The 15,675-nt window shown below is 40.0% G+C and overlaps 2 protein-coding genes across 2 annotated transcripts in view; one reads left to right on the top strand and one right to left on the bottom strand.

Annotated features, from left to right (window-relative positions):
* Positions 1–719: 719 nt before the first annotated feature.
* On the bottom strand, positions 720–8,036 carry LOC102195212 (PWWP domain-containing protein MUM1). Its single transcript, XM_005733304.1, has 14 exons — positions 7,749–8,036; positions 6,921–7,100; positions 6,474–6,787; positions 6,114–6,342; positions 5,800–5,943; positions 5,644–5,714; positions 5,312–5,388; positions 4,335–4,395; positions 4,166–4,241; positions 3,993–4,043; positions 3,630–3,865; positions 1,367–1,588; positions 1,174–1,262; positions 720–1,090 (listed from the first exon to the last, which is right to left on the bottom strand). The coding sequence occupies exons 2-14, from the start codon at positions 6,925–6,927 to the stop codon at positions 1,012–1,014; spliced, it is 1,656 nt and encodes a 551-aa protein (XP_005733361.1). The 5' UTR covers positions 6,928–7,100; positions 7,749–8,036; the 3' UTR covers positions 720–1,011.
* Positions 8,037–10,482: 2,446 nt separating this feature from the next.
* Positions 10,483–15,675, top strand: part of LOC102197193 (kinesin-like protein KIF26B) — a 28,966-nt gene continuing 23,773 nt past the window's right edge. Inside the window, exons 1-2 of the mRNA XM_005733404.1 lie at positions 10,483–10,599; positions 11,835–12,227. Of these exons, the coding sequence (XP_005733461.1) occupies positions 10,540–10,599; positions 11,835–12,227 (453 nt within the window). The 5' untranslated portion in view covers positions 10,483–10,539. The remainder of the gene's footprint in view (positions 10,600–11,834; positions 12,228–15,675) is intronic.

Here is a 15,675-nt window from a genome sequence, read left to right as displayed (position 1 = left end):
TTTCTACTCCTTACATTTTCAAAACAGGCTGTTACTTTTAGTTTCACAGATTTGCGGGAAGTTATTGACATCACTGCGAGCATTCAAATATCAAACTGATTTGAGCCTAAACTGTAACACATAAAAGCAGTCCTGTTCGTGTATTATTCACCAGATAAAAAGAGATGAACGAGGCAAAGTGGTCCGGTGTCTTAATTTATCGATATTTAATGACTGCATGTACCAATAAGTAGCTGTTGCGGCCCTTCGGCATCTAGGAGCAAGGGGCATAAAGGGAGTAATATTTTTAAGTGTCACTTAATTTCAAATGCAGTTTCTATCAGCTCAACATCAGCAAACACACAAACTGTATGTACTGTACTGTTTATTATTGCTGGTGTGACGAAGTCTGTTGGCATTTGGCCTTTTATTGAGACGTGTCCATAGAGCAACTGTCAATTACTGGCATGGAAATTATAAATGCTCCAGGATCCGATTGCCTCCAATTCATTTTCCACCCCATCATATGTGAATCAGGGGTATCCTTCTCTCTCATTGGTGGTTGCTTCATTTGCTCACCTTGATGTGGGGGAATGTTTATTACCACTTTCTTCACCATTGCAGAGGGTTTTTTGCCTTTCTATGGTCTCTGTGTGACTGTCCCTTTCGTGTTTATGAGAACCTTCACAGTTCAACAAAAAGTTTTATAACACTTTTTATTTTATGTAAAACTCTGATAAAAGCACATGCAGACAGATCATTAATACTTGAGCTGCTTGAGAAGCGATTTGGCCATGTGTACATTTCCACTTACGGAATAAAGTTAGGTGATGAAACTGCCTTTCATGATTACATTTCATGACCTGTTTTTAGGTTTTATTATATGCTTGATATTCACTTTTTACAAGTATACAAAAAAAAAAAAAAACAGTGCAGTGATTGATTGCAAGGCACACCGGTTATGGCTGCATTACTTATACACAAAACTTAAAACACTCAAAATGTCACAAATCTTGACACTCAGACCGACAGTCAGAGAATAATGGAAGTGTTTGGATGTGATTTCTTCCTCATTTGCTGCTCAATCTTTAAATCAAACTGCTGCCTTTCTCTGAAACAACAACAACAACAAAAAAAATTAGTATTTATCAATGAAGTCATTCTTTTTAAAAATTTAACATATGAAAGTCTTACCTGTTACTTATACGCCGCCCCCTGAGGTATTTTTCTTCTGCTGTTTTTACTGAAATGTTGTCCACTCCAGCAATGGCATAAATAATGGCCTGCACAGAAACAAACTCATAACACCTGGACTACAGAAACTGAACTGCATATCAGGAAACATTGCAAACAAAACCTGTGAGCACTCATGCAGGCTTTAGCTCACCTCAGGAAGAAGCACATCCAGGACAAAAGGGACACGATCCATGGATTTCACATCAGCTACGCAGGGGGCGTTGGCCACAGCTGCTGTATAGAGCTCATTTAGGTAGCAGTAGACTTGGTCGAGCTGATGGTCATCTTCAAGGTATATGTTCACCACTCGTCTACGATTGTCACTTAAGAAGGAGCGAAGCCACCTGGACTTCTCCTGTCCATGGATCACAGCCTGTAGGAAGTGTGATACAATGGGAAGAGATTTATTCAATCAATTATGGTTTCTTATGCCATCACATCTTAGTGTGGCGCAGCTCAGATGTCAGATTTTAAAAAGAACTGCAACTGAGAAAAAAAAAAAAATTATAGCATTCATATGCAAATACTTTCAATATTCACCCATATGTTTGCTTAATTTTTGCATGCTCTGGCACACTCTTTGCATAACTGGTTGAGCTCCTGAAAGTATTGGACATTACTGGGGTGAACTTAAATTTGTAAGTATACTAAAATCGAGGTCAGCTTACATTCGTTGTGGCCTCTACCACCCGTACTTTATTCAAATAAATCTCCACGTCTTAACAGAGACGGCTTTTGACTTTGCTCTGGTGTCATACTAACAGAGCGCGCAATTCAGAAACTTATAAGAGCATAGGACACCTGGTCTTGATAAATAGTTAGGACAAACAAAATATTGGTACTCACTTATAAGTACCTCTTTGCGTTTACCTAATGGCAAACTAGGGCATTTCAGCTATAAGCAGTTATCAGCATCAGCAAATAATAGCATATAATCATGAGTGGTATGTCATCAATCAAGGTAAAACATTAACCTTTATAACAGAAAAATAATATGCATTTGTTGATGATAACCTTAGTATTGTACTATATAAATGAAATTTAAAAAAAAAAAAAGTGTTAATAAAAATCTATCCCGATCCTTCTTTCCATTACTATAACAAGGAACTAAGAAGAACATAAATGATGGCAAGTTGAATTTAAATGTCTAGTCTTTGACTATCTTTAATTTCCAGACCTATGTAACTGTGGCAAATGTGATGCTATGGCCAAAGGAGACGTGCATTTGTTTCCACACACTGGAAATAAGTTTAAAATAAAAAACAAAACAAAAAACAAATCTGTTGTTTATGATTTAGTTGTTGAAATCCACATTTGGGCTGGTATATGCTGTGAAAACTAATCAAGATTTATTAAAACAAAAACAAACAAACAGACACAAAAAAGGGATCTCTGCACATAAAAGCAACTAAAGGAATTCAGATGAAAGGTCACCAGTGGCTACATGTTTTAAGTCAGCTGGTCATCATGTGTTTTTTCTAAACTTCCAAGATGGTAACGCCAGCTAAAAGAGGAAGTCAAAGTCAAGGCATATTTGGTTTCCACGAAGAATTACAGTTGAAAGGCTTTTGTTTGGATCTATTGTAACTTCATTAGTAGGGCAGAACAGGGCTCTTCTCTTGCAGCACTTCAAAGCCCTTGTTGTTGATTGGTGTTTCAACCTCACCCAGTCTTTATATGTATTGTGATTCTGTATTGTAAAAACAGATGAAAACCGTGGCCTACAAACGTGCTTGTGCAGTGGGTGAACTGTGAAGCTGTGTGGGTTGGGGCAAACCCACACATTTCTCACATGGGTCTCACAGTTGGGTGTTCCCACACAGGGCTGGCAGCAGTTTTACCTTTTGGGGGCCCCTTTATGGGCTTTTTAAATGGGCAAACCCACTACCCCCAGTACTGGCGTACCCACACAGCCCACAATGGGCAGCCCACAGTGGGGTCAGGTTAGCGGGGGCACTAGATCCGGCACTGTTGCAGTCAATAACTCAAAAGCTGAAAAGTTACATAATTTGAGCAGGAAAGTTTCAAGCCTAAGTTGAGCCACAGAAACCAAATATGAGTTTTCATCTCATAAAACTTTGGTGGCATAAAGGAAAACAAATAGTCCAAATTACTCAGAATATTAAATTATTTTGAGCTGGTAAAAAACTCTGCTTTCTGCTTCTGTTTCAGTTTGGGCTGTCCTAAAAGATCAAAGCAGCACTCATTACTCAGCACTGCTGCAACATTTACATAATTTTAGTGAAGTGACACCAGAACTGTAGCTTTTTGAGGAACACAAACAATCACCCCCTAAAACTCTATCGGCCAAGTCACTGCTATGCACACTGAACAGTTTCTTGGTATACCTATATTGGATTAAATGATATAGAACAAGAATTACACCAGCAGAAAAGCAACAGAGTCATTCATACCAGGAGGTGTGCGTCGACCATGTGTTGCTTGACAATGAAATGTACGAGCTTCTCATTTGCGCGGTTGTGGGCAGCATGGGTCCGATCTGGCAGCAACCTCTTTGAACACCTTATTTCCTTCTGCTGTTCACTAAAGCTGTCCTCCTTAACATCACATGGCTCCTCCATTGTTGAATCACTGATGATGGTTAGTCTCTCTGAAGCTGCCTTTGGATACCTCCTCCTCACAGGATAACCTAAACCAATTCAGACCAGCAGTCAAGAGCAACATCGGGGCCTAGCGAATCTGTAGGTGTATTCAACTTTTTAATTCTGTGCTAGCCTCATTGAAATTTCTGATTCCAGGTCAAGGATGAAACTTACTCATATCGTGATCAAAGTACTGTATGAAGGAGCCAGAAAATGAGCCACATGCTACAAAGATAAAACATAATTAGTACTGCAGCTAATTCAGTGATATCATCCCAATATTGTTTAAACAACATATCACACACAACAGTGTTTCTGCTTGCTGAGGCATTACATAAGCAACTCACCAATCCGAAATCTGTAGTCGGTTATGAGATCCAGGGACCATGATATTGCAGCATCATAGCTTTCTTTGGCTTTACACTGTTTAAAACCAACAAAAAAGCAAAAACTGTTTACCGTTGTGTCAAGTGAACATTTTCAGAAATCCGAACATACTCTGTGAGCAGTTCTTACCATGAGTTCATTAGCTTCTTCACAGTCAAAAGGTTTCAAGCATTTTAGAGCCACAGCAAACCTTTAGAAACACAAACACCCAACTGAAACGTTTATTTAAATAACATAAATGTAACAACACTAAGTAATGTGCATACACTAATCAGCCACTTCATTGGATACAGTTCAAATTCTTAATGCAAATATCTAATTAGCTAATCACATGGCAATAACCCGATGCATTTAGGCATGTAGACATGACCAAGACAACCTGCTGAAATTCAGACTGAGCATTAGAATGGGGAACAAAGGTGATTTAAATGTCTTTAAATGGATGTTGCTGCCAGTTGGACTTCCATGAATATTTTATAAGCTGGACTTTCCCACACAATGATTGCTAGGATTTACTAGGCAGCAGTGGGTGCCACTACTATCAGCTAAGAACAGGAAACCTACCGGTAGGCTACAAATCACAACGGCTCACCAAAAATTGTACATTTCCAACTGGAGAAATAGAAGATGGGAAAAATGGTGCCTGGTCTGTTGACCATTATTCAGATGGTAGAATCAGAATTTGGCATAAACGACATGAAAGCATGGATCTATCCTGCCTTGTCTCAATGGCTCAGGCTGCTAGTGGTGATGCAATAGTGAGGATTGATATTTTCATGCCACATTTTAGGACCCTTAGTACCACTTTAGCATTGTTTAAATGCCCCAGCCTACTTGAGCATTGTTACTGACCATGTCCATCACCCTTTATCCCTTCCAGAAAGATAAAGCACCATTTCGCAAAGCTCAAATAATCTCAAAGTACTTTCTTGAACATGACAGTGGGTTCACGGTTCTCAAATGACCTTTGGAGTATGGTGTAAAGGGAGATCCACATTGTGGACCTACATGTCCAACCAAGGTGTACTTTGTAAAGTGGCTGGTGAGTGTATGTATCACCTAAAGACAAGCAAGAAACAACAAAGCAAAAAGAGAAAACATCCTACCCTTTCTTTTTCTCAATGATTGAGTCATCAATGAAGATGATACTGGCTTTTCTGTGCTTTCTGTTCACACTTTTTACCTACAGCAAACAAAACAACAAATAAAAAACAAAACAAAAGGTGAGTCAATGTTTTTCATGGGCAATTATTGTCATTTTAACAGTGAACACTTTTTTTGATTCATCATCTAGTAAATTCAAGATATACAATAGTAGGCTGACTGACAGCACGTATCAAAAAAGCATTTAAGGCATTGATTCAATAAAAGAAAAGGAAAACATTAACCAGAATCTGCTAAATTGTGATTTTATCACATGTCACCATTATGTACTCACCAATGCAGGCCAATATGGATAGTTTCTATATTTGTGCCACACAAATGCTCCTTCGGTAATGGATGGGGGCTCTGAAAGTCAAAACAAAAATAAACAAATCAACTCAAAGTGTCCTGTACCGTCACAGACTCCAGTTATCCTTGTGGTCTCGCTCACTTTCGTCTGTCCGCATCAGGAAACTTGGGAGCTCTTCCTCGTCCTCCTCATCACTTATGTCATCCTTCTGGTAGGACAAAGTAGACAGCTGTTCTTCATGATGACTCAGTTCTATTGAAAGATCCGAAGACATCATGGAGTCATCTATTGTGGAGTTAAGAAGAGACAGAATTAGAGCACACCTGCAGCTCTCCATGCCAATTAAAAACACATGACATGCAAGACAGACTGTGCAAAATAAAAAACAAATGTAAAAAATGTGGCTTCACAGAACTGGCTGTGCTTGGGGACAACAGTACTGAATAATACACTACCTTGACTTTCTGCTTCAGCCTTCTGGAGTTCAAATCTTGGCCTGGAGCGGGAGGATGATTTCTCTTTATTTAAATTCCCAGTCTCTCTTTTTGGCTTCCTACCACGCCGGCACTTGACTGGAGGATCATCGGTTTTACCTTCGGTCTGCGTTTGCGTCTTTGTCTGTCTTTGTTTAACCGGTCTCTTACGCTTACGTTGAGGTTTTGACTGTGAATCTACCGCTGTTGTCTAAATCAGAATCAGAATACTTTATTAATCCCGAAGGAAATTAGGACATAAAACAGAACATAAAAGGAAACTGAATTCATTGAAGCTATGTGGGATTATAAAAATATATAAATTTCACTTTTATACCATACCTTTATCTGAGTGATGAACTCAGTGTATTGTAGCTCCCCTTCAGGAGGGGAGCCTGAAATGGTTGATGGGACATCATAGGTGGTGCTGTAGACTGGTGTGGAGGTCAAGCAGGCTTCTTGTGCAAACCTCATTTTCTCCCTTTCATTTTTTGGAGTACTAGCCTCTATTGAAAAGACAAGGCCGCAGTCGCTGCAGTTGCCGCTGCCTGGCACAGCACTTGAATCATCTGTGCTGGGAGACAAAACCGCATCTGAGGGGTCTTTCTCTGGCGACTTCTTTTTAGGTTCCTTTTTCCTTGTTTTTCCAGGTGCGCCTAGGGGGGAGAGAAAAAAAAAAATCACGTGGTCATTTTGAGTAAATTTGTGTGTTCATATAAAAACATCTGGCTGTCTCAACGACTTTCTAAAATGTAACTCAGAGTTCTCGTTCATAAAAGTTTTGATTACCTTTCATTGCTGTAATATTTGTTGTATTCCTCCTTGTGGAAAGCTTTCCCTGGAGTTCATTGGGACACCGGAATACCAGCGATCTGACATTAATCGGGGCTTATTTTCTTTATTTGGGGGAGTTGAAGGTCCGTAGTAGGCGCCAGGGTGGATAAACCGGTAGCCGCAGTAGCTTTATGCCTGATTTAAAAAAAAAAAAGTAAAGTAAGGCGATGTTGCTCAATCGGCATGCTTAGTAGGCCGTACTTTCGCCTTGGATGAGTTTGGCACTAAACGCGATATTCGCAGGTTATTCTTGACATGCGTAGTGAATTCACAAATATGCGGAAAAGCTGTTGTCACGGAGACAACAGTGTCCTGGAACTGGGCGTCTAAGTACCTTTTTAACGGGAAACTCTACCATTTATGAATTTGGGTTTTAAGAAAACCATACATGTGCAAACGGCACAACAAACATTTGAAAAACAAAGTTTAACGGTGCAGTAACAGCGCAACGCCCAAGATGTGCTGCAGGTCAACCAGATAAGAGCGCTCGCTTGCTAACAAGACTTGCTCGCTAGTAAACAGGCATAAAAACCTAGTTTCTAACAAATCACAAAGTTGTTCACGGGGGTTTACACAGTTCCGTATTGTAGTTATGCGCCACTTGTCACACTAAAGCCATGTCACTATTCCGCCCTTTATATAATGCAATAACGTTGACGTACGGATCAACTAAAACAAGCAATGCAACAAACTACGACGTAGACCCATAAAAAATAGCGACTGACTGACCACCTCTGCCCGAGTCAAGCGAAGTAATGACAAGAGCTACAACTAGCCACTTACCTTAGGAACCCTAAACTCGGTATTTTTGTGCCACTCGCTAGCTTTTAGCTCCAGTTAAAACCCTTGACATAGTTGTTGCATGTAAACATTCACCGTTACCAAAAGTTGCACGAAAAAAAGGAGTTCCTAACCCCGAAACAAAACCTGCAGTCAATAGTGAAAGCAATGCGTCGTGCAGACAATTCCTGTTAACAAATGTTTGTTATTTCTCGTGGACTGTATACCACACTAAAAGATTTGCCGCCACCATCTGGACCGGAGGGCGTGATTTTATGTCTGAAAAAGCGAGAAGGACACGCTTGGCTGTTCACGGATTTAGTGTTGTGGTTGAGCACAGGATGTGTGCACAACTTGCAGCTATATACTGTTTAGAAGAGATTTTAATAGGCTTATGCATGGGTAGGAGGCAAGAATTAAATAATTCAAATAAAAATGTAATATGAAAAAAATGCCACCCAAACATACCGGGTTTAATTTTGAATTTTTTGAAACTGCCCCCATTTTTTGCTGTATTAACTCTAAAGCGACATTGTCTTCCAATCTCACAAAAAGCTACCAAATTCAATAAGTTATATATATACACACATAGAAAAAAAGACAGTCATGTGACTTTTTTTTTTTTACTGTAACTTGCTTCCAGATCCACAGAGTTTTACAGAGACACATAAAAAAGCTTGTTTTGCTATTCGTGTAATCTTTTTTATTTGTATTTATTTCGTTTTATTCTATTTATTTATTTATTATTTACTGCTGTGCTCTAATTCAGCGTTGAAGCTTATCTAGTTTATCATAGGGGTAGCAGAGTACAACCTGCTTGTCCAAATTCTCGCAGAGCGAAAACCTAGAGACAACCACACAAGTCCACTTTCACAATTATGGGCAGGGAGAACATGCAGACTATACAAAGCAAGGCTACACAACCCCGGATTTGAGCCCAGGACTTTTGTCCTGTTAGACGTGCTAACCATTTGCAAAATTAAAAACAGCATGCCTGTAGGTTTTTTGTTTGTTTGTTTCTTTTTGAAATTTCTGTGTTAAAAGTGTAAGTCAAAGCGACACTACCCAACTGCAGAGCGCTCACAATACCACTTCTTTCTCTAAAATCGACACTCACCTTTAGTGCAGCAAAATCTCTTCTGGTAAAAAAGTGTGAAAGACTAAGCAAGAAAGAAAAAAAGCAAAATCTTCTCTGATTACGCAGTCATTAAAAAGGAAAAAGAGTGGGAAAGGATGGGAAACAGGTCTGTTCAACAGTCTACTTTCACTTACCTGTTGGTGTCTGGTTTCAACCGCAATGCCCTCCTGGGAACAACAGAGGGCACTGTGTGACCACTCATCCTGTGTTCACATGGGTTTCCTAAAACTTTCCATCACGTAGAAGTATTGCTGCTGCTCCTGCGTGGATCTTAATGCTACAGTCCTAGCTTTGCTTTCTACAGATATTTTCTTCAATTAGGGGCTCACCACCCTACAGCTTTACCTGCTGAAAAGTCACAATTGACACTTTTTTATTTGTTTTTGTTTCTGTTTGACTGACAGAGGTCAAAGGCCGGTGGTTAAGCTTACAGCAACAGGGCTGAGATGTCTTTGACACTGAGTACACAGTTATTTAACATTTTTTAGTCTCGTTGTAATTTGATGATTTTCTTCATCCATTTTATTCTATCTGATACCACTGCCTGCTTGATTGAGAGGTTTTCGGGGCTGTAATCAGGAATTAAAATCTAAGTACTTCCAAGACACCAAACTAAAAAAAATAAAATACAAATAAATAAGTAAAGTCTTTGAAATGCCTCCATTCGTTGGATTTTCCTCATAGAAAATCGGTTTAATTGTTATTTATATGTAAGTATATTTTTTCTCAGTCCATACTGTCCAAAAATGAATCTCGCATAAATACAAAGTTTTTATAGCTTTGGTCAAAATGACTTGAAAGCTTACAATTTTTTTAAAACACCTTAAAGTTATGTTCCTAAACTCCACCACTTTCCACTTTAATCAGGCAGAAATCCACCTGTCACTCAACTGGCACCTTTGGACGTGCATTGGCCTGAGGCAGATGAGGGATAAATTGGCCCCGCCTTCATCCAGATGTGCGTTCTTGCTCCTCTCTCTTCAGTCAACTGCTGGCTTCGGCGGAGCCGCAGGAAGTCAAGAGGAGGGCGCAGATAGTAACACTCAAAGTACAAACAACGAGGAGATGACTTCTGTAGCAGTGGTCTGAACCAGCCGAATCTCACACGGTCTAGTTAGAGAAGGAGACCTGCGCCGTGCGTCGGAATTTCAGCTACCCCCTGAGGGGGGTGGGGGTGTTTGCTTTACCTGGCCAGCCTGAGACGCAGAGCTGATGGAGAGAGGCTGGGCTGAGTGCGGTGCCACTCTAGAGCGCTGTTGAACAGAGAGCTTCATTCAGCTCATAGACTCTGCTGAAGGGGAGCGGTCTTTTTCACCGACCTGTGTGATTCTTGTGTGCTTTTAGGAGTAATTCGAGGGCTATTTTAGACGCAACAAACCGTGCGGTTTGTTAAGAAGAGACCGAAACCATCTGTGATTTTTTATTGTGTGTCTCTTAGACGCAGCATGGGGATGTAACTGGGTTCATCATGCATCTGGAAGTGGCGTGAGGTTACCACCAGCCCGAGAAGAGCAAACTGCTGGGGCGTGTGGTTAATTGAAATTGATCCGGTGGTCTTTATTTTTTATTTTTTTATTTTTTTATTTTTGGATGTGAAGCTGTAGCAGAGGTTCTTTCTCCTCTCCTCTCCTCCTCCCCATTCCTCTCACCTCCAACATGACTTCACTGTCGGGGACTAAGGAGAGGTCTGTGAGCAGCCGGAGCAGAAAATATGGGGTAGGTTATTCATTCCAGCAGCCGAGGGGTGGACACACCTCTGTTCCCAATCAGCCTGGTAAACATTAAAACTTATCATCCGTTCACTGCTGCATGCACTTCATCTCACACTCCACCCATTTTTATAGGAGACTGCCGTTTGCTTCGTTTTCAGGGTGACATAAACATGAAACTTGAAGGTTCTTGTAAGATTTGTGTTCCTGCTGCTGATTGCTTTGTGAAGATCACACTTCAAATATCAGTGCTTATGGTGTTATGGTGTCACAACGCTGGCATGCATTTTCACTGAATGATCCCCAGAAGTAGCACTTGCTGAGCACCAAAGTGCTAAATCAGTGAAGACTATTATAGTCACACCTGTGTCACTGCCTATCATCTACAAAGACTAATTAACAATAATTTATAACACGCCGTTTGGCACAATATATCCACCTCTTCATTTGGAGATGATTGAGCGTTCCCATTTATCAGCCTCAACTCTTTGCTGCCTTATTATAGCCCTCGAGAGAAAGATCACAGGAGTGCCCAACCTTTACAGCCTCCACCACATCAATGGGTCTGTTCTCTGACTGGATTTACCCAGCCGCAAAAGATCAAATTCTCCACTCTTTGCTGCTTGTTTGATGTTCCCATGTGGTTGAGTAGAACAAAATAACAGGTCTATCCTGGCTTAATCCTATTTAGTGGTTTATGGAAGCACTCAGTAGGATGACTTGTCGTTCCATTGCAGGAAATGTTTAATGTCATTCTCTGTTTGTAGGTTTTTAACTGAATGTCTGTCTAATTTAATGTCCTAATGTTAGGTAAGACTCCGTCTAATCTTGATCCCTGATCACACATTTCCTGTGTGGGTTATTCACAGGACACTCTGTGTCTGCTTAGCCTTTTTTTTTTTTAAGAGAAATCAACATTTTTAGTGTTGATTGTGGAATAACAATGGATGCTGAATCTGTGATTTGGGTATTCATTTTTTTGTTAAAGCAGAACAATTAGTTGTTGAATTTTTAATTAAAGAAATGTTTACTTGCTTTAACTTTATTTCAGAAACATATCTCTATATTAGTACACAAAGGCAGGTGCAGATTGATATACTGGCCATGTGCTGTCGGTGTAATGCACATAAACACAATGATTATATTATATACATATTTTGACTTTCCTGCAGTGACTGTAAAAATTTGCATCTTGGAAATACACCATCATTAATTTTTTCTCTTCGGAAAATTTTTTCTTAGGTCCCTGACACATCGCCGACCAAATCTTCCTCCTTCTTCCCGGACACATGGTACCGAAAGGCCTATGATGAGACCACCCGCTCCGGCACACGCCCCGCCCCGGAGGGTGCTGGCTCCATGCCCAGCTCCACGGGAACACCATCCCCAGGCTCAGGAATCTCCTCACCAGGATCCTTCTCTGGGTCACCTGGGACCATCTCCCCAGGCATTGGGACAGGATCACCCGGTTCGCTAGGTGGCTCACCAGGTTTTGGGACAGGATCGCCGGCCTCAGGCAGTGGAAGTTCCCCTGGAAGTGAAAGAGGGATATGGTGTGAGAACTGCAATGCAAGGCTGACAGAGCTGAAACGACAGGCACTAAAACTGCTCATCCCTGGACCTTATTCCAGCAAGGTAAATTTCTTAGTTTTGTTTGTCCTTCTGTCTTATAGCGTATCTGAAAAAGTGTGTAGGAAGTCACACACAAGTGGTTATGCTCAGTTTCATAGCGTCCAAAAATAACTTGCTCCTTCATTAACTGTGGCATTTGGTCACTGGCACTTATTAACTTTGTTGCTCATGAAAGAGGGGACTTGTAATCATGCTCTTGCTTACTGTGTTGGTGTGTCGTCAGCATTATTGTTGCCATAAATCATAAGGATGCTGTAATTTGTCCAACCCCCATTTGACCAGCTGCAAAGAAAAAGGAGCAGAAACCAAAGAGCCTTTGGGATTTGGGATCATAATTGTATGTGAAGCTGTTTATCCAATACTGTCACTGCCAAAACAAAATGAAAAACATAGGCGAGATCATTTTGATTTCTGTCTTGGAGTTTCCCATTTTGCCTGATTGAACATATTACCAAAATCAATGAGCTCGCTTTAGTCTATATTGCTTTTCTTGTTTTGAGGGAATTAATGTGATGGATTACTGTAAGACACTAATCTCAAAGACTAGTATTAATCCACTTGGACTCCTGCCTTTTCTCATTTTCTTTGACAGGTGTATCGTTTGTTTCTGTGGGTAGTCTATATAATCAGTTTTATTTTCATTAGTGCAGCATTTCTCAATAGCCAGGATATTTCCAGGAGTCCCAGAGTGTACATTCACCTGGGCGTACAAATGCATCATATATACAGATATGCAGCTCACATTTCTTACCTTTTCTACACTGAATAGGTTTTCTTATTATTGTTTGTTTTTAAAACTTGATTATGAATTAATGTGACATTACTTATCACTAGACAAATTTAACTTTTGACTGCTCTTTGCCTTTGGGTCTGATGTCCTTCTGCTACAGCTGACTGAATTTTAGTTATAAAACAATGGGCCTCATATCAGACATTGAGTTAATTGGTAACAAATAGGCTGAAATTATATGCCACGGGGCTGATAAGGCAAAGCTGTTGAGTCAGATGTAGACTTAGAGTGGCATAGTGGAATTTGCTGTAAAGACTGTAAGACAACAAGTGGTGTGGAAATGCTGTATTTTTATTAGTTCGAGAGTATGACAGTTGGAAATTGTTAGGAACAGCAGGGGTTAGTTGGGAGTCTCAGTTGCCAGACCACTAATTAAAGCGTCATTTGTGAGGCTGGGTTCATTTCAGGCTGATTAAAGTTCCCATTGTGGCTAACTTTATTGCAGCGTAGAAAAAACGCATGCACAACAATCAGCATTGTTTAGGTACTGTGTATGTCTTCATTTAAAAGCTGTCTCAATATAGACATAAAATAGTATGACCTTACTGGAAGAGGATATGGAAATGAGGATGGCATATAGTGTGTGGGCAATAGTTAGCAATAAGATTGTGGGTGTTCACCTTATTACTTGGATGGGGACTTTCTAAGTGGAGTTTGCCTGTGTGAATTTCCTCTCGGTGATCTAGTTCCTCCCACAGTCCAAAGACATGCATGTTAGGTTATTTGGTGAATCTAAATTGGCAGTAGAGATGAATTTGAGTGTGAATGGTGGTCTGTCTCCCTGTGAGAGACTGGTGACCTGTCCTGGGTGTACTACACCTCTTGCCCAATGTCAGCTGAATTGTCTCCAGCCTGCCTGTGACCCTGAATTGGATAAGCAATTAAAATGGATTGATGAAGACGTGGAAATGAGCTCAATAGTATCAATGAATCTAGTGCAGAAATCTTGGGGTCATTGAATTTCAAAATATCTCATGTGGCTCAAGGGTCTGTTAATAAAAAATAGATTTTATTGACTTGTCCCAATTTGCTTCACTGATTTAACCTTCAAAGAATGAACAGGAGTGGAATTTGACATTGGAAAAAATGTGTTGTATTACATTATTTTACACTGTGGATGCAACACCTTGAAGACTGTGATAGTAGTTTCACACTAAGAAGAGAAAACACGTGTCTCTGTACTTTGAAATCTGTTGTTTGCATTTTTATTTGTAAGAAGTTTCTCATGTGTGAAGTGACTCAGTCGCTCCAGCGGTTCTTGCATAAATTAGTTATTTTGACTCTTTTTTCCTTGGGGTTGGTTCTTTTTATAGTATTAGAGTGTTCGATCCTTGAGTTCAAACAGACACCTGACACTACTTCCTGAAAAGTGTTGATTCAACAGTACAATACCCACAGCTAATGAAGTGCATTAAATCAATATAATAATTTTTTAATAACACCTATTATCAGTAAAATGAATACGTTTCATGTAAGTAGAGAAGTGGTTAAATCCTGAGAAACTTAAAACAACATGTAAGTCAAATCAGTTTATTATAAACACATTTAAAGACAGCAGGTTGACCATAGTGCTGGATAGCTAAAGTATTAAGATCATTTTTAATTAAACCCAAAAAAAAGGAAAGAATTTGCACTGTCTTGCTGAATGCCCAGCAGGAAAAATATCAAATTACAAATGTAACCTGCTCTCTTCCTTTCAGCTTGTTTTTACTCATGAGATGAAGTTATGCACGTTATAAAGAAACTTTAATTGGAAGTTGCTAATTCAAGTGTCTTACCTATATTACATGTGTTTTCTGCTCTTGTCTGCGCAGAAACCCCACTGCAAGAGCAGAGGTTAGTTTCATTGATGGAAAAAAACCCTCTGGGCTATTACTGAAAAATTTAATGGTTCAGGTATTTTAGCCATCTAGAATTTCCTGACTGGTTTTCTTCCTTTTTTTTAAACCCAGACACGTTTTACAAGAATGGTTTAAACTACGCAGGTGTTCTGCATCATGAAACGCTGAACTAAAGTCCTTGGTGAAGTAGTTTGACCTAATAATCCTTCTCCTTCTCCAAATATGCCAGTGCAGCAATTTGGCTTGTGTATTTTGTGTGGGTGTATGGGTTCCTGATGCACTGTCAGCGTGAGACCCCGTGTTAGTCCCACAGGACACTGTGACATATGTGACCCACCGCACAGCTAAAACACAAACACACATCAACCATCTGATTAAACAGCTAACACACACACACACACAAACACACACACGTTCACATGCCTTTGTCTGTGTCATGGATCTGACTACACAACGTTATGCAAGTTATGCTTGACCCACACACACAAAGAGTCGTATTACCATTTCTTTAGCCATTGCATACATTGCATTCAATTTCCATAGACTTACCCTTATTGTAGCCTTCAAATCAAATTACTCACTTTGAAATTTAATGATTTTTTTTTTCACTCTTCATCCCCATAAAAAAGTCCTCACAGTGTGACTGTGTAAACACATTTGTGAGTAGTGTGTGAGTAATACAAGTGCTCAGACATTCACACACAGGGTTGTTAATACTATGCTAATGATGACCTTCGCCGTGCTTACCTTTTGAATATTTTCCTGTCTGGATGTCTGCAGTTCAATGTGTAGGTGTGTGCAAGTCTGCTCACAAACACGC

This window comes from Pundamilia nyererei, unplaced genomic scaffold (assembly GCF_000239375.1).
Source record: "Pundamilia nyererei isolate P.nyererei 1_Seehausen unplaced genomic scaffold, PunNye1.0 scaffold00051, whole genome shotgun sequence".
Classification (NCBI taxonomy): Eukaryota; Metazoa; Chordata; class Actinopteri; order Cichliformes; family Cichlidae; genus Pundamilia; species Pundamilia nyererei.
This window is presented reverse-complemented; position numbering and strand designations above follow the sequence as displayed.

Coding starts and splice junctions, on each gene's coding strand:
- LOC102195212 (XM_005733304.1), bottom strand. Junction 5,389..5,643: donor ATCCATATTGGCCTGCATTG/GTGAGTACATAA, acceptor TGTTTGCTGTAG/GTAAAAAGTGTGAACAGAAA. Junction 1,589..3,629: donor TGGTCGACGCACACCTCCTG/GTATGAATGACT, acceptor CACTTCCTACAG/GCTGTGATCCATGGACAGGA.